At 34.7% G+C, this 17,482-nt stretch overlaps 3 protein-coding genes and 1 pseudogene across 9 annotated transcripts in view; 2 read left to right on the top strand and 2 right to left on the bottom strand.

Annotated features, from left to right (window-relative positions):
- The first annotated feature begins 1,803 nt into the window (after positions 1-1,803).
- LOC140984610 (uncharacterized) lies at positions 1,804-6,675 on the top strand. 7 transcript variants are annotated; one of them, XM_073452152.1, is made up of 10 exons: positions 1,804-1,954; positions 2,479-2,531; positions 3,152-3,708; positions 3,795-4,098; positions 4,200-4,274; positions 4,544-4,829; positions 4,932-5,230; positions 5,751-5,899; positions 6,112-6,248; positions 6,342-6,675. In XM_073452152.1, exons 2-9 carry the CDS (start codon positions 2,508-2,510, stop codon positions 6,221-6,223), a joined length of 1,806 nt encoding a protein of 601 aa, XP_073308253.1. In that variant the 5' UTR covers positions 1,804-1,954; positions 2,479-2,507; the 3' UTR covers positions 6,224-6,248; positions 6,342-6,675. The 7 variants fall into 7 exon arrangements, with proteins under 7 accessions (XP_073308253.1, XP_073308255.1, XP_073308257.1 ...); XM_073452154.1 differs by having other exon boundaries at positions 1,838-1,984; positions 3,798-4,098; XM_073452156.1 differs by having other exon boundaries at positions 1,838-1,984; positions 4,544-4,823; positions 4,935-5,230.
- A 2,420-nt stretch (positions 6,676-9,095) lies between these two features.
- On the bottom strand, positions 9,096-10,471 carry LOC140985157 (peroxidase N1-like). Its single transcript, XM_073452923.1, has 3 exons — positions 10,006-10,471; positions 9,751-9,913; positions 9,096-9,657 (listed from the first exon to the last, which is right to left on the bottom strand). Exons 1-3 carry the CDS (start codon positions 10,408-10,410, stop codon positions 9,239-9,241), a joined length of 987 nt encoding a protein of 328 aa, XP_073309024.1. The 5' UTR covers positions 10,411-10,471; the 3' UTR covers positions 9,096-9,238.
- A 3,944-nt stretch (positions 10,472-14,415) lies between these two features.
- Positions 14,416-15,815, top strand: LOC140984188 (peroxidase N1-like; annotated as a pseudogene).
- Positions 15,816-15,868: 53 nt separating this feature from the next.
- Positions 15,869-17,482, bottom strand: part of LOC140984637 (uncharacterized) — a gene marked incomplete at its 5' end in the record, with an annotated part of 4,411 nt that continues 2,797 nt past the window's right edge. Inside the window, 1 exon segment of the mRNA XM_073452188.1 lies at positions 15,869-16,387. Within this exon segment, the coding sequence (XP_073308289.1) occupies positions 15,977-16,387 (411 nt within the window).

The following is a 17,482-nucleotide window of genomic DNA, read 5'->3' as shown; positions in this document are numbered from 1 at the left end:
CCCGAACTATATTATTTAATAAACTCAAATAGCTAAAAAAAATAATAATTAAAGTCAACAAATACTAATAGACAATAATTGAGTACTCATTGTGACATGTTGGGATAAACATGTCTTAGACACAATAGAGTTTGTCCAAATTAAAGGACGTATGATTGATTAAATGGGGAACATTTGGATTGATTTTTGGTTTTTTCTCGGAATTTTTTTTTTTGAGAAAACAATTTTTAAAATATAATCTAGGATTTGAGTTATGTTTGATTAATTAGAGTGATCGAACCATGAAGCTTGAGTTGCTATGCTGTTTAAAAATCATTTTTTTAATGGTGGAGATGTGAATTGGTCTATTTAGTTAATGATCAAGCTGACTTACTAAAAAGTTGATTAAAATATTTTTTTATAAACATTAAACCACCCGATTATTTTTCTGAAATTGGATAACTTGAAACTAGGATGTGAAAAAATAACAAATTTTCGATATACTGAGATTACCGTATCGAAAAAATGCCGAATGTACCGAATTTTCGGTATATCGAAGATTTCGGTTTCGGTACGGTAACGGTATGCAATTTGAAAATTTCGGTATATATACCGAAATACCGAAAAAATATATAAAATTTTTAAAATATATAATATTTTAAAACAATAAATTTATAAAATTTTAAAATGTAAGGTTTTTTCCAGTATAAAATGGTATATACCGATATCGTACTGAAATTTCAGTATACCGGACAATTTCGGTATAATCGGTATCCTATTTATATGTACCAAAGTTTTCGGTATGGTATCGTTATGAATTTTCTTATACCGTAATTTTCGATATGGTATATCATATATGATTTTCGGTACGGTACGATACGGTATACCACCCCTACTTGAAACGATCTTAACATATTTTTTAATGGAGCTAAATTAAATTCCGAAACAATCATTCTTTAAAAAACTTGTATATCACCTGCGTTGAATGAAAAAAAAAATCTAATAAAAGAATCAAGAAAATAAAATAGATCGATGTATTAAAAACTTTTCGATTTTCTCCATGTTAAGACAGACTAAGCCAATGGACTAATTTGATATTAATTCATGTAGCTCAATTGAAAAAATTTAAGAACTAAAGATTTTAAAATCCTAGTTCAGGTAAATTAATAGGTTCTGTCATTGAACTAATAGATGACTATTTGCTTATCTAACATCATTAATCTCAACTTTGAGACGAAGTCCTGAGCTCGATATACACACACATATATATGTATATAGTTTTGATATATTGTCTTTCAACCGTATTCACTTCTTTGCCAACAATTAAGATAGCACTCACTCAATTGATATATGATTTTGATATGTTTCATAACGTCTAATTTGTGTGTCATCTCAAAAGTGGACATAAAGATAAAAACGATTGATGAATATTGGTATCGTATAATATATACACATATGGATGGATAATTTTTTATCAAGCTTTCGAGTATATCCGATCCCACCAATTATTTCGACCTAGACTATAGCATGATCACTCAATTCACTCGTTAAAGGAAAAAAAGAAAAATTGACAGTTGTCGAATTATTAATCAATCAGTTTCCATAAATGGGATGGGTTCCTTAACATGTGGTCCGTCTAAGCCGACAACAAATGGAAAAAGACCGGAGAGTTCATAGCTCAAACACCACGTGGACCAATGGGAGAACAGAATGAGATTGGATCCTGTCCGCTACGCTCATCCACGAATTGGTTCGTGAGGGCCAGATTTCATCGCCACGTGGCTAAACATATGCCGCTAATTTTATTAAAAAATATTTAAATACATTCCATTTCCCCAGGTAAATTCTATCCGAATCTCAGACTGCAAAACCTCTCCAGTTTTGAGGATTTCAATAGAAACTACGCTCTGAAGGATTGGAGTTTCGGTGTTTTTTGCTGTCAATTTTGTGGGTGGAGTATCGATTTCGATCCAAGGTTTGGTTGGAGTTTCCTGCGAGATCTGCTGTGAGTTTCTGATGTTTTTGGTTATTTGATTTTGTTTGCTGATGAGAATTTTTTTTTTTTTTTGCTGTAGTCTGTTTGTTTGAATCTAGTGACTATTATCAGCTGAAATCAAGACTTTTTTTTGGAGAGATCTGCTTCTCTTCTTTCTTTTTCAAACGCATGTGTTTATAGTGTTTTCTTTCCATGATTTTCTTTGTTTTTTAAATCAGCAAGTAGTGACACCCTTTGATCTGTTTGTGGTTCTTGAATCGGAAGCTAAAAAAAGCAAGTAGAGACACCCTTTGGTCTGTTTGTGGTTCTTGAATCGGAAGCTAGGGGTAATGAATTAGCTTTGTAGTTGATCTTTGTAATTAGCTTGTAAAAAAAACAGCAAGTAGAGACACCCTTTGGTTTGTTTGTGGTTCTTGAATCGGAAGCTACGGGTATTGGTTTAGCTTTGTTGTTGACTTTTGTAATTGGCTTGTAACAGTATTTGGTTTGGTTATTACTTGCAGTTTTGACTGTTGGGTGACTGCTTGAAGTCATGTCAGGCTTTGGCATATCTGAGGTAAGTTCCTTCCTTTACCGGCCAGATAAAATTTCTGTGTTGTTCTATCGAATACAATGCTAATTAGGTATTATCGCTTCGTGGACAAACTTTGAGTGTGTCCAGTACTTATTAATTTTTTTGTGTATCTACCAGTGACTGTACGACCTTCCTCATTGGCGAGGGAAATCAAATTTTTTTGGAGATTAATTGCATTGAATGGGAAAGTATATAAATATTGTATGATACTGCTAGTTGGATTTAAGATCGTTTGCTTTACTCTGATGTTCTTTTTACGTTTGCAAGCACTTCTTGGATTACCTTGACTATGGTGGAAATGATTTTAAATGACCAAGCTTTTGCCAAAAAACTTGGAAGGCATATTTAATTAGCATATGAAGGTGATGCAACTCATGACTCCTTGGTCCTAGTTCTCCTTTTAAGTCTCAAGTAAATCTTAAGTTGCCTGTTACTCGCCAGAGTAAATGACTTTGTTGTCAAAATTATAAGATTGTTGTTTGAATTTTTTTCAACTTTGTGGCTAACTATAATTTTATGGAATATAGTGTTGTTTACTCGTGTTATAGAAGTATTTTCTGCTATAATGAATGACAGCTAAAATTAAGTTGCTGCTGTGACAGTTCGAAGACTCGCTTTGGGATGAATTTTTTCAGTTTGATCAAATGGTGCCCAATGACGGGTTGGAATGTTCCAATGATCATTTCCCATGGCATGACAACCTGAGATATACTCTGTGTGAGGTAAATTGTAATTCAAGTCATTCCGAGAATGGATCTGTTTCTAGATGCGCCCATCTGGGAAGAAAACAGGGTGGATGTTCAAGTCTGCATGATAAATGCAGTTCTATGTCAGATACAGATTCATGGTCCTGTAAACGAAGTGCCATGTTTCCTTTTTCATCTGAAAGTGACTTGATGGACGAATCATCAAGTGTAGCGTTTGATGATACCAGGTCATCATGCTGTGATTTTAAAATCAATAGTGCAGATTCCCAGGGTGGTAACTTTCCCGAGAATGTGACCTATCTCGCTGACAGGAGAACCCCTGTGGATAACCAATCTGAAACAACTCACCAAGAAAGTAGTTTCGATTCTTTTGAGAACATAGATTCTGCTGATTTCTTCTCTGGTGTTTGTCCCGATGTACAAAGCTTTGAAGATGTTGAGATGCTATTTAGGTAAATTTTAACAGTTTCTTTGCAACTAAGTAAATTTTCCTTCTTAATTCAAGTGCCTTTCCTCCTAACTGTATCCTGTCTACTAGAAGTCCCGATTCAGCATTTGGTGTTGGAGTCGATAAAGATGAGTTGAGTTGGTTATCACCAGATAATGATGAAGGAGGATTTGGATTCGAGTTTTCATGTGCCAAGTCAAGTATGGATGCAAATATGTCAGTAGACAGAGACTCCTTAAAGAGCTATTTGGCCGATGATCCTGTCATGTCAAGTGCACCCATTAAGTTCGGAGACAGTTCTTGTACGTTGGGGAAATCCGATTCCAATATTCCTTTTGTCATTGTACCTGCTATAGTTGCTGATAGCAAGGATGGATTCATCCCTAGACATGAGGTACGTGCTTGTTTCTATGATTTTGATGCTTGCTTCTTTTCTTGAGAGTTGTTAGCTGTAATTTTGAACCACGATTTACCCCTGAAGCAATTGCTTTGCAGAGGGTAGGAATCAACGATACACTCCATCCAAGCATTTCGACTAACAGTCGTTCCAAAACCAACAGTGGTGGAGCGGTACGCACAATTCTTTTACTATTGTTTCTGTGATTACTGATTTTACATGCATCTGTTTTCCATGTAAATGTGAAATGAATACAGCTTAAATTGTTATGCGTTCAGCCACATGTGGGTAAAGGGAGATTCCACATATGCGGAAGTTATTGATTTCGTTTCCTGTTCTATTTATCCTTTGTTAGTGCATGCCCTAGTTGAAAGGTGGCCTATTTCCACTAGAAGTTGGTGACATGGTATCAACATTGAATTGTTTTAACTGATATTGGCAGATTGATGAACCTAAAAAGCAGTACAAGCCACTGAACCAGCTGAAGGGCATTAGAAAAAAACATAATTCTGGTAAAGATAGTTGCAGAAATCTGAGTAACCTTCCAATTAAATTCATTCAACTTCATTCTGCGGCCACTTCTTATGAGGATCCATCCGCACACTTGCAACCGCAACAGAAGCAAGCTCTGGGTTTATTGAATCGATTCTCTAGTGCGCCATTAGAGAAAAGTAATTTACCAGATCAGACTTCAGCAAATCAATCACCCTCTGCTGTCAAATGTAAGGGTACTGACTTGACTTTATTTTCACAAATGGAGTTCTGCTATGAAGCAATTATACAATCCATTGATTATTTCCACAACTTTCCATCTTCTGAAACTTCTCCAGCAGGGATTGAAGAGATAGAAAAACAACATAACAATCAAGGTAATCAATCTTCTGTGAACAATAGTCTTAAAGATGCAAATATAATGGAGCAGACCTATGAAAATGGTTCTCCATCAGTAGAGAAGCAAGTCCATCTTTGTGGAGACAAAATTAAAGATACTATTGATGCTGATGGAGTCAGCGTGGTGAATCCGTCGAAATTAGGCTCTTCAATTGTACAAGAAAGCTCGACGCGGAGTTTGGATGAAATTTCCCCAGAAGCAGCTAGTTTTTGCCAGCTTCAGCTCGTCATGGAATGGGTATGGCATCTTATCTTTCTTTGATTGGAAATATTTATTTATTTTTGATAACTGATGTATTAGGAGTTCATTCGGTTTCCATTTCATTAAAAATAAGAGTTGAGGGTATGAGGGAATCATACATATTGATATTCTTGAAGCAGAAACATCGCATTAAGGCCCATCTCTTGCTAAGGTCCCAAAAAATTCAAAGGCAAGGTCCTAAAAAATACTGGCCTTTGATTCAAACTTTAAGCTCAGCGTTTATGTGCACCACAAGGAAAAGTTGAATGTTAAGAGTGGAAGGACTAGTTGCAATTGTATATTATGAATATGGTTCTGAGTTAGGAAGCATCTTTAATAGTCTGAAGCATTGAAACGCACAAGTGACACAACAATAGCTGTCATTGAAAAGAATATTTTATGCAATCAGGTTGTTCAACGCAGTCCATGTTTCCTTTTAACTTTAGTCCTACAGTTCTCTGTCTTGCCACATAGTCAATTATTTTGAAACTTATCACAGTTGAAATTCTTTGTTTAGTTGGATTTCAGAACAAGGCTGAGCATAAGGGATGGTTTGTACCGTTTGGCTCAGGGTGCCGAACAGAGGCATGACCATGTAAATCTATGTTATAGTTCCGGAGATGGAAAAACTTCCAGTGGATTACTCATCGCTGAAGAAACGAATAAGTACGTCATCTCTCTCCTTTTTAAATAATCCATCTTCCATCGGGATTTTAATTAAAAAAACTGAAGTCCTTTACTATCACGTCTCTGCTATCGACGTATCAACCCGGATGCAGTATTCGTTCTCATTACATGGTATTAATTCTACTAAAAAATGAATGCTTTTACTGCCTTCTTGACTCCACCAACTCTTAATCTTCTTGTCTCCTTTTTAGGGGCACCAGATTTCCAAATATGGAAGCAGGTTCAAATCCTATTGATCGTTCAATAGCACACTTGTTGTTTCACCGTCCATCAAATTCATGCGCAATACCTGCTCACGACTAGTAACTTTTGCAGTCAACTTTGCACGGTATGCTTAATATCTTGTGGATACTACAGTTCATGTACGATTATTTAGCCAGTATCTGAATGGCTTTATATATGCATGATGTTTGTGCTGCAGGTTTACGGGGTCTGATACAAGTCGGCTAGTAAAGAGTCAAGCATCTGATTTTTGTTGAAGAAATTGGCTAGGAAATTAGAAGGTGATCACTGATGACAAACCTATAATAATTTAGAGGTTATAAAGCTTTAACATAAATATATTCCATTGTGGAGTCCATATTCTGGTGCATCTACCTTAAGTTTTCCTTGTAATTTAGAAGTTTTGCATGAAACTTATAATGATGTTTCTAATTTGTCAATAGATAAAATTTTGTAATATCGTTATCTTTTGGTTTGATCCATGTGATGAGTACCGAACTCTATTGTGAATAACAAGAACTCTTTTGGTTTGATCCATGTGATGGTGCAATCTCTATATAAAATAATTATGTCACAAAGTTTGCCTTTACATATCTATTCAATAATTTGCCCCGTAAATTTATCAGATTCAATATTAATATTTTTTGTTATCATTCAATGAATCAAATTATACAATAATCGAAGTTACAAAATAAACCTATTATTTTATCATATAGTTCATCGTCTGATGGTTCGTCATTTCATCCCACGAACCAAGTTGTACTGTAACCAAAGCCATAGGGTATAGATCTCATATCTTAAATTCAATTAATTTGTGTTTTTTTTTTGGTAATTTGTGTTCTTAATTTGAATTTATTGTCATGTTCCCAATTAAAATTATAATCATTACACGATATTTTAATGAAATGAGGACTCGCACAAATATCAGACCATTTTATTAATTTATATGGGATACATTTATATATAAGATCCAATATGGATTAATCCATATTTCCATAAAAGTTAGTAGTCACATATATAGCGATTGCGAGGGGGCGCCATTGAAGGAGTTCCGACGTGCTTTTGCAATGAACAGTCTTGTCTGCCACTATGAAGTATGCCATTCCACCCACTAAAAAAATAAAATTCAGTGAATAATTATTTAATTACACAAGCACATCAAGAATCTTGATTTTATATATATGTCGATAGATTTCACATTTTCGGTAGATTGAAAATAATTCATGAAATGGGTTTTTTTTCTTCTTCTTTTTAGTTTGAATTGAAAACTACTCTTATTTTCCAGTTGATTTGGTCAAATTTGATGATTTTTTCATACAAAAAGATGATATAATTGTACTTACCAGTGGATACAATGAGAGCTTGAGCAGTGGGCAGGGGCGGAGGTACATGTCCTCCCGGGTGGTCCAAATTTTTTTAAAAAAATTTATATGTAAATTCATGTATAATTTTGGATAAATTTGATATTAGCCCGGGTAGATCAATTTAAAATATTAAAAGATGTCAGAGTTTAAAATTCTAGTCCGAGTAACGTCATATTCCTGGCTCCGTCACTGGCAGTGGGATTGAGGTAAGCTCTTGCCCATGGAAGCATCTTTACACTAATCGTACATACATTTCTAATGTATTCAATCCATCATCCAAAATATATTCGAAAACCCCGGTTAATATTATTTTCGATAACATGTTTAGTATCATCGTAGCAGTACTTCATACTATTTTTCATTCAATCTTGTTTCGTGCAGATTTATACTTTCAAATATTCTTATACATCGTATAACGTAAACTTGATACATACGGTAGGAATTGCAGTGGCAATGGAGGCAAACACAGCTGCTTTTGCTCCAGGAATCACACCTTCTGCATAAATTAGATCCATAGATTAACAAACATGGGAGATTCATGAGAATTAATTAAGCATATATAGTATCTAACTAAAACCGAAGCCTGAATTACCCGAGCACAACGTTTGGCAATCACTATTTTTTTGTCGAGAGAAGCCAATGTGGTTGTTTCCCGAGCAGATTCAGCTACATTTCTTGCCATTGGTGAGACTTAACCAAGCTACTTCAAAGTTTTGAATGGTTTTTTGTTTTGGGGTTGGAAATTTACAGATGATGCTTGTATTTATAGATGTCTTTGGCCTATACAAAGAGTATGCATGATATGACGCTTAAGCTATTGTATTCTATCAAAATTTCGAGTTAGGACTATATATATATATATATAGTTTTGATATGCTGCACACCTACCGTGCACACTTATGTGAGCACCGATGAGGTGTCACTCACCCATTGGATGTGATGAAAAATTGTGTATCCAATGGGTGAGTGACACCTCATCGGTGCTCAATGTTCACGGTAGGTGTGCAGTATACCAAATTTTATATATATATAAAATTTGGTACCCTGATATTTTTTAAGGTAAAGGTACATGAGATTTGACAGTGGCAGTTTTGATTTGTTCCAACTTTTAACCCACTGGTTTGGGAATCATGAATACTATGAAATAAAAGGTGAAAACCATGGGTGGACATTCACAATATTCATTATGGTATGTTTTTTTGAGACGACAATAAGTCGAGTTTAGGTAAATATTTTATTTCATGGTTTTATCGAAGGAGTTACATATATATATATATATATTATGTTAAATAAACGCTAAGTAAGAACTTTTACATTATTATCTTAATTTTTATTGAAGAGGGTCTGATTAATTTTTCGAAAGTTTTATAAATTTTCCCAAATTCATTAAGCTATATATCACATTTTAAAATTTTCTAATAAATTATTGGATGATATTAAATATAGTTGCATCTAATATATAAATAGTAAAATCATTAAAAAAAGATATCAAATAATTATCAATGACGACAACAAATATTTTATTGCATCCACGAAAATAATTAATTTACAAAAGCTAGCAGGGAAAAACATATTGATGGCTTATATAATATCTGTCTCTAATATTTCACAAGTTTTGGACGAATTTCGGATTTAAGATAACACATCTCTCCCCGACTTTTTAATTTTAAAAGAAAAATATAGCAACATATTAAATTGAACTCTAAATTAACGTGACACTCAATTTTTAATTTTAATTGATTGCAGAGCAAACTGCACGAATTTCACCATCCGTGCCTGTCAAAACTTCAATGTTGCCCATCTTCACCATGGCTCTCCCAAACTCCACGCTAAACGACAATCCTGCCAGCCCTCTGATTCCTAGATAACTTTGCACGGTCGGTCGGGTTGCTTCATCGCTCCACAATTTCTGATCTGTTTCAAGAACTCCTCGGCCGTCTCTCAGGTTCGCGAAAAACGAGCTGTCAAACTGGTTTTCGCTGCCATTGTCCATCGCCACCCTCCTCGAAGCGTCCCCATTTTGGGGGCAAAGGGACTGGAGAGTAGGGAGAAACGTAGGATCTATTGTTGGGTCGGGACTGCCGGTGGAATTGAAGTTGTATAGCCTGTCACGGAAGAAACGGCAAGCGGTGGTGCCGATGGTGTGTCCTCCTATTTTCAAGAATATTTGATGTTAGTTTAATATTTGAAATAATAAGTGCATGCATTTTGGAGGTTAATTGGTTTGTTGAATTAGTTTATTACCGACGAGGGTGACGAGATCTTGAATGTTGAGTCTTTTGTCTTGGAATTTTTGTATCTGCACAGCGATGGAGTCTCTAAAACCAGGCAGATTGGAAGCCTCACTCGCCGCTGAAATCCGACCATCTCTCCTCCCTGTCGGCACAGCCCAGCTCGCCCCACCAGCCTGTTTCACATGGCATGTATCACACATCAAAATCAAACAGGAATATTGCTTTAAAATCGAATATAACTGATCAAAAGATGTATAAAACTTACGAGCACGACCGAGTCACGAGTCGCAAGAGCAAGAATGTCCGCACATGATACGACGCCTGGGCACGCAGCCTCCAGCTGTGTCTTCGCATCGTCTATCACATCGAATCCTCCAAGAAAACTGTTTTGCGGAGCTGTTCTCTCGGTGTTGGGGCCGGCAATAAGTATGGATGCGTCGCATCCTCGAACGAAACAGTCATGAAAGTGCATTCTAAGCAAGCCTGGTGCAATTGCAGGATTAGCATTAAAATGCGACCTTACTGTGGATTGGACTATGGATTCGACACGAGGACACGAGCTCGAGTAGAACCCGACCTGTGTGCCTTGCCCGTATGACAAGCCCACAAATGTGGCGATCAGCACCAAAAACAGCGCAGGGAAAATGCTACGATTCAAGAAAACGGCCATTTGGTTCTGTGTAATTTCTCCCTTAAAAATAATGAAATTTCAGAATGATTTTAGTATATGAAAGCTGTTGATCTGGTGGAGAAATGAGAAGGGTAGTGGGGGTTATTTATAAGTGAGATTGCATGCAATATAAAACACGGGTACGTAGAATGAGTAAGCAAAGGCGGCAGCTTTCTTGGAACCTACTAAACTTCAAACCTAACGCTTTTTTGTCTTAATCTTGCGCTTAATTGCATTGTTGGATCTTCATATAATTACACAATTATAGACACTCTACCTGCACTCAGCTTGGCACTAGCAGAAACAAAAATTGTCATTTTTTTAAATTGGAATAACAATTGCCAAGCAGAAACAAAAATTGTCATTTTTTAAATTGGAATAATAATTTTTTTGGTCTACTAATTTTGACCCGATAAGTTTCAAAATTTAGTTTTCGTGCATTAATACTGATTTTTTTTTTTTTGTTTTCGGTCTAGTTTCGTTAGAGCATTGACTTGACATCATAAAATTGCATCGAAAATAACCAACTTATTCAGTATTACGTCAATAATTTGAGTAAAATATCCGAAAATTAAATTTTAGTTTATCAAAACTAAAATTTGAAAACTTAAGTGTATCAAAAGTCAAAATTGGACAAATTCTTGGATCAAAAAATTTATTATTTTTTTAGATTTTATGTGCAATATTTTCTGTTTAACCACTTAAATCACTCATCGCTAATCTTAATTTTTTAAAGTTTTTGTGATATAATTAATCATCTCTAGTTTTTTATATTTTAATATAATTTCTAAATTTATGCACAAAATTAATTTATACATGCTCAACGGTTTGACATGATTACTGGTGGTATATATATATACTTCCGTGATGTATAAAATTAAATTAAGTTATACCAAATGTTATAAGTAAATGTGTGAAATATACTGAAGAAAATTAATCCAAAATATGGTCTTGTCTTGTGTACCAACCATCATATGCATCTATAGGGTGATATCAAATTTATACATATATATATATGGACTCCTATGTGAACATAGCTGTGACGACTTTCAACTATTGAATGTACAGTTTCATCACATTTAATAAGTGAACGTCGCCGTAGCGGTGCTCATACAGGTACCTACAGTGGGTATCTGTGTGAACATTGCTGAGGTGGGCAGTTGACGTCTATATATGTTCTAAAACTAAATGTTATTTCAGTGAACTAGTTTATATTCCATCTAATTAATTATATTCAAAGCTTGCTAGTTGCTAGCTACACATTTAATGCATAGGAACTTTAGAAACGCAAACATTTCAAAGTTGTAGAAAAATTGGGATGCGCGTGTTTTTAATTATTTCCCCACTACTTCGAAAATTTCGAGTCACGACTGCGGAAGAGTCGAGCAAGATGGAAAATCACCGGGTCAACCCACCGTGTAATAAAATCGATCCGGCGGGGGTGCGAGCATGGTTCCATCGCATGAATTATTGTTCCACTTTTATCGATATTTCACGAAACGGTTGAGATATCGTCATGGATTTTTAATTAAAAAAATATGTAAGAATCCCAACACATTATAAAAATTTCTATTGACGCAATCTTAGACACCCTAGTGTTGTTGTGATATGAGGAGAATTATTACACAGATAGATAATAGAATAACCCTGAATATTGAACCTGACAACAAAAATGGAAACAAATAAGAAAACAATACGATCATATAATATATATGTCTTGACGGAAACACAGTAATATTCTCTATTTTTAATTTTAGGTGGACAAAATTATGATTTTAGTACATTTAAAAAGTATAAATTTAAAAGAAAAGTTAAGATCGAGGAAATTAAACCACAGCTTAATTGGAGACTACTAATAATGAAAATCAATAAAAGATGGTAGTGGGAGTCAAGATTTTTGGTAAATAACATATATGGACGGACGTCATAATATTATTATCAACACGAATTTAATGCGTATATAACTCAAGAGGAAAACCATGTAATTTAATTTGTAAAAAAATTAGTAATATATTTTGACCTAAGCTACAATAGAGAAATTAAAATATATATTGTATTCGTAATTAATATAATAAAATTAAACCAGTCACAAAATACAACAAATTCGTTATAGTTAGAAGATATGCATGATGTTATTTTACACACCTTACAATTTTTTTTTAAAAAAATGTGTAGCTTATTTAATAAATTTATGTTAATAGATATATGATCCATTCTTATGTTCTTTTTTAATAATAACCAATCGATAATCCTATGATAACTAAGTGCACCATTAATGTCAATGTCCTATGTTCGATTACCAGATTGCAAGGACTACAATTATTTGGATAAAGATTCTTAGGGTGTAATAATTGTTCGTGTCAGTAGAACAATCAAAATGTGATGTATGAGCTGTTGTACGATTTAAAAAACTTGAGTTGCACCGTTACCACCAGCTATAGTTTTTATAAAGCGGCAAGCGATCAGTTCTACATCCGCTTTTAGCTAATCAATGAATCATCATTCCTGATCTCGTAGGGATTAAATTTGCATCCTCGTTCGCATCACCGCTTCAAATATCCATTGAGTTGCCCAATGGATATTTTTATTAATTATTTTTATTATTAATTTTTTTGTAAAATAATAATTATTAATAATAAATAATAATTATTAATTATTATTGTTATTATTATTATTGGAGTGGGTTCGAAGATGAGAATATATAGCTTCCCCATATCTGCCATGATTTTTTGCGGGGATTTAAAAAAAAAATCCTCGACCCCTAACCCAAACCCAATAACTGCATGTCCCCAAACCTATCATATTTCAAGTTTTCTTAGGGCTCTGAACTCGTGGGAAAAATTGTCATTCTTAATTATAAAAGGCAAATATATATCCCATATAGAAACTAACATTAATTTAATTTGATTAAGCAATTTGAACTATATAATTGTTAATAGTTGAACATATATATAAATACATCTAAATTAAATAATGCGCATGCCTAGTATTCTTGCTCTTTAACACGGGCATGAAATTAAAATAATTATGGAAAGACCTATACTATATATTGTAGTAAATAACAATATTTTTTTTAAGATTTCAATAATAAAGCAATTAGACGTTGTTTCAAGACAATTTGACCTTTCATTTTGAAAATAATTTGACCTTTCATTCGTTCTAACATGGTGTGCCGACAACTGTGTTGCTGACTATTCAGTGTATGGTAGCTTATTTATCCCATCAACTTTGGCAAATATACATTCAATGTCACTTTGAAGATTTCAGTTTAATAAAAAGAGAATTGTACGCTGATATTTTATAAATTCATCGATATCAACGTCTCAAATATAAAATGAGATTTCGAGTTCGAAACCCTACCAAACTCGAAACAGAAAATCTTGATCTTAATATAATTTATTTATGGCTAGTGTATATGTTTAAGCTCACAGCTCCATCTCTCAAAATCGACTATTCTAATACTCGAATTTATTTATAGACCAATTTGTATGATTGTCATTCGAGATTTTTCAGATCTAATCCAACATTTAATGAAATAACACCAACCTTTCAAACTAATTTAAACTCGGTGGTATAATTTATTTTTTCTGATGATATTTAATGCTATCATTATATATTTTTAATTTAGTTTCAAGAATTTCATAATAAATTTTATAACATTGAGTTTGTGTGTATATATATATATATAATGTGAATAATGGTTCTAAAAAATTTCGATATAAAAAATTAAATAAGTAATTTAAAGTTTATGAATTAAATTTTATTTTTTAAAAAATTAAATTATAATCCAAATCATCAAATTATTAATTCGGTATCTAATCACAATTAAGTTCAAGATTAAGACAAAAAAAGTGTTAGATATAAGGTTTTAAGTTTATAATTAGGTTCCAAGAAAGGTGCCGCCATTGCTTACTCATTCTACGTACCCGTGTTTTATATTGCATGCAATCTCACTTATAAATATCCCCCACTACCCTTCTCATTTCTCCACAAGATCGACAGCTTTCATATACTAAATCATTCTGAAATTTCATTCTTTTAATTTTAAGGGAGAAATTACACAGAACCAAATGGCCGTTTTCTTGAATCGTAGCATTTTCCCTGCGCTGTTTTTGGTCTTAATCGCCACATTTGTGGGCTTGTCATACGGGCAAGGCACACAGGTCGGGTTCTACTCGAGCTCGTGTCCTCGTGTCGAATCCATAGTCCAATCCACAGTAAGGTCGCATTTTAATGCTAATCCTGCAATTGCACCAGGCTTGCTTAGAATGCACTTTCATGACTGTTTCGTTCGAGGATGCGACGCATCCATACTTATTGCCGGGTCCAACACCGAGAGAACAGCTCCGCAAAACAGTTTTCTTGGAGGATTCGATGTGATAGACGATGCGAAGACACAGCTGGAGGCTGCGTGCCCAGGCGTCGTATCATGTGCGGACATTCTTGCTCTTGCGACTCGTGACTCGGTCGTGCTCGTAAGTTTTATACATCTTTTGATTAGTTACATGTTTTATTCGATTTTAAAGCAATATTCCTGTTTGATTTTTATGTGTGATACATGCCATGTGAAACAGGCTGGTGGGGCGAGCTGGGCTGTGCCGACTGGGAGGAGAGATGGTCGATTTCAGCGGCGAGTGAGGCTTCCAATCTGCCTGGTTTTAGAGACTCCATCGCTGTGCAGATACAAAAATTCCAAGACAAAAGACTCAACATTCAAGATCTCGTCACCCTCGTCGGTAATAAACTAATTCAACAAACCAATTAACCTCCAAAATGCATGCACTTATTATTTCAAATATTAAACTAACATCAAATATTCTTGAAAATAGGAGGACACACCATCGGCACCACCGCTTGCCGTTTCTTCCGTGACAGGCTATACAACTTCAATTCCACCGGCAGTCCCGACCCAACAATAGATCCTACGTTTCTCCCTACTCTCCAGTCCCTTTGCCCCCAAAATGGGGACGCTTCGAGGAGGGTGGCGATGGACAATGGCAGCGAAAACCAGTTTGACAGCTCGTTTTTCGCGAACCTGAGAGACGGCCGAGGAGTTCTTGAAACAGATCAGAAATTGTGGAGCGATGAAGCATCCCGACCGACCGTGCAAAGTTATCTAGGAATCAGAGGGCTGGCAGGATTGTCGTTTAGCGTGGAGTTTGGGAGAGCCATGGTGAAGATGGGCAACATTGAAGTTTTGACAGGCACGGATGGTGAAATACGTACAGTTTGCTCCGCCGTTAATTAAGATTAATGATTTTAAAGTACTGTGTAAAACTAGTACTTCACATGTAATTGATTTAATTTTTGTCAATATTTATATTATAATCATGCCATTTCTTCCATAATTAGATTTGTTACCATCGGATTTCGACCCGAAATATCGTCCCTAACAAATTTCGGTATGTCAGTTTATGTAACTTTGTAATTGTTAATGGAAGCAATATGTTAAATGTGTTCAAAGTGTTCTAAGGACATCGCGAATTGCAAATAATTTTAATAGAAATAATGTATATAATTCTTATATATCAGACAAAATAAGATCAAGGTACGAGATAATACTGCTTCAACAATTCCATACCAGAATCCTATCCTTATCCCTAGCCGCATAATCTAGCCTCGTCACGGCATTGAACAGATCAACATACAATTTTCTGAGCTGTTGCCTCTCCTTCGCGGGTTTGCCCTGGATTATCGTGTATAAATCCTGCTTCAGGTAAGATGAACTCTTTTTCAGTGCCTTTTGAGCTTCCACCCAAGATTCCGCCATTAGCAAATCCTTCACTTTGAGTAGGCTCAGGCGTACGTGGATTGGTACTGCGAATCTTAGTTCCAGGGCGATGGCGGATTTGGTTAGTATTGTGGATGTTGGGGTTGTGATTAATAGTGCGTTGAGTAAGATTGATCTTCTAATGGCGGTGGTGGGGTGAGCATTTCTTGGGCTTGGAGGATTTTGTTTGGGAGGGTAATCGAGTTTCTGAAACGATGATGGGAGTAATGCCATGGTTGATGGTGCATACATGTGATCCATGAGTTGGATAAGAAATTCAAGTCATGTCGTACTGTAAATATTAAGAGTACGTGCGCATGCATGAGACGAGATAAATCGGTTAATATTTGAAATAAAAATAATATTATTTTTTACATAAAATAAAAAACTTTTTTATTAATTAGATTGGGTAGGAGATTAATCTCATGAAATTTGTTTGTGAGACGGTTTTATAATAGTTTTTGTGAACCAATATTGTCTCTTCCAAACAAAATTTAAAAAGTTAAGGAACTATAAAAATTGTATTTAGTCGTCTTAATGTAGGTTTTGGTCTTCTTATTGATCAAAACTAATATTTATGTGTTACATTGTTTTTTTTCCGTGACATAACGTTAGATATTGTTGTTAGAGATTACCACATGTTGAGTTTTTGGCGAGTTAGGTCAAACCCGAGACTGGATCCACCAAAATTAGGACCCGCCTCCGCCCCATGAACCCGGCAAGTCGAATCTGGATTTGATCAATGGAACTACCAAATTTATTTATTTTTTATATTTTTTCAAATAAAAANTGTTAACTAGCTGTTAAAACAATTTTTTAATTTAAAAAACAAAAACAACCGTTAGTTTTTAATTTAACATTATTTTTTAATTTATTATAATTTCCGAATTTTTTTTTAAAACATACAAATTTGAAATTTAAACCAATACATTAAATAACATTATAAGCGACAGTTTTAAAAATCCGTCGCACATAGCGACGGTTTTTCATAAACCGTCGCTAATTATCGAACCGTCGCTAATTATCGAATTTTTTTAAAAAAAAAACTGACACAGTATGAACGCCCCACACCCGCCCACTCACATTGGAGAGTGGGTGTTAAAGGGGTGTTGTGGGTGCCCTTAGAGATTACCACAGGTTGAGTTTTTGGCGAGTTAGGTCAAATCCAAGACCAGATCCGTCAAAATTGGACCCACCCCTTCCGCCTCATGAACCCGACAAGTCCAATCTGGATTGGATCCATGGACCTACCAAATTTATTTATTTTATATATTTTTTCAAATAAAAAATTTAAAAATTAAT

This window comes from Primulina huaijiensis, chromosome 9, assembly GCF_012295235.1.
Source record: "Primulina huaijiensis isolate GDHJ02 chromosome 9, ASM1229523v2, whole genome shotgun sequence".
NCBI classification, from domain to species: domain Eukaryota; kingdom Viridiplantae; phylum Streptophyta; class Magnoliopsida; order Lamiales; family Gesneriaceae; genus Primulina; species Primulina huaijiensis.
This window is presented reverse-complemented; position numbering and strand designations above follow the sequence as displayed.

Bases quoted from the DNA above. Each gene is read 5' to 3' on its own strand.
- LOC140984610 (XM_073452152.1), top strand. From the start codon at position 2,508: ATGTCAGGCTTTGGCATATCTGAG. The intron at 2,532-3,151 runs GTAAGTTCCTTC...CTGCTGTGACAG, and splicing joins CAGGCTTTGGCATATCTGAG to TTCGAAGACTCGCTTTGGGA. The intron at 4,830-4,931 runs GTACTGACTTGA...AAACTTCTCCAG, and splicing joins CTCTGCTGTCAAATGTAAGG to CAGGGATTGAAGAGATAGAA.
- LOC140985157 (XM_073452923.1), bottom strand. From the start codon at position 10,410: ATGGCCGTTTTCTTGAATCGTAGCATTTTCCCTGCGCTGTTTTTGGTG. The intron at 9,914-10,005 runs GTAAGTTTTATA...CATGTGAAACAG, and splicing joins CTCGTGACTCGGTCGTGCTC to GCTGGTGGGGCGAGCTGGGC. The intron at 9,658-9,750 runs GTAATAAACTAA...TCTTGAAAATAG, and splicing joins AGATCTCGTCACCCTCGTCG to GAGGACACACCATCGGCACC.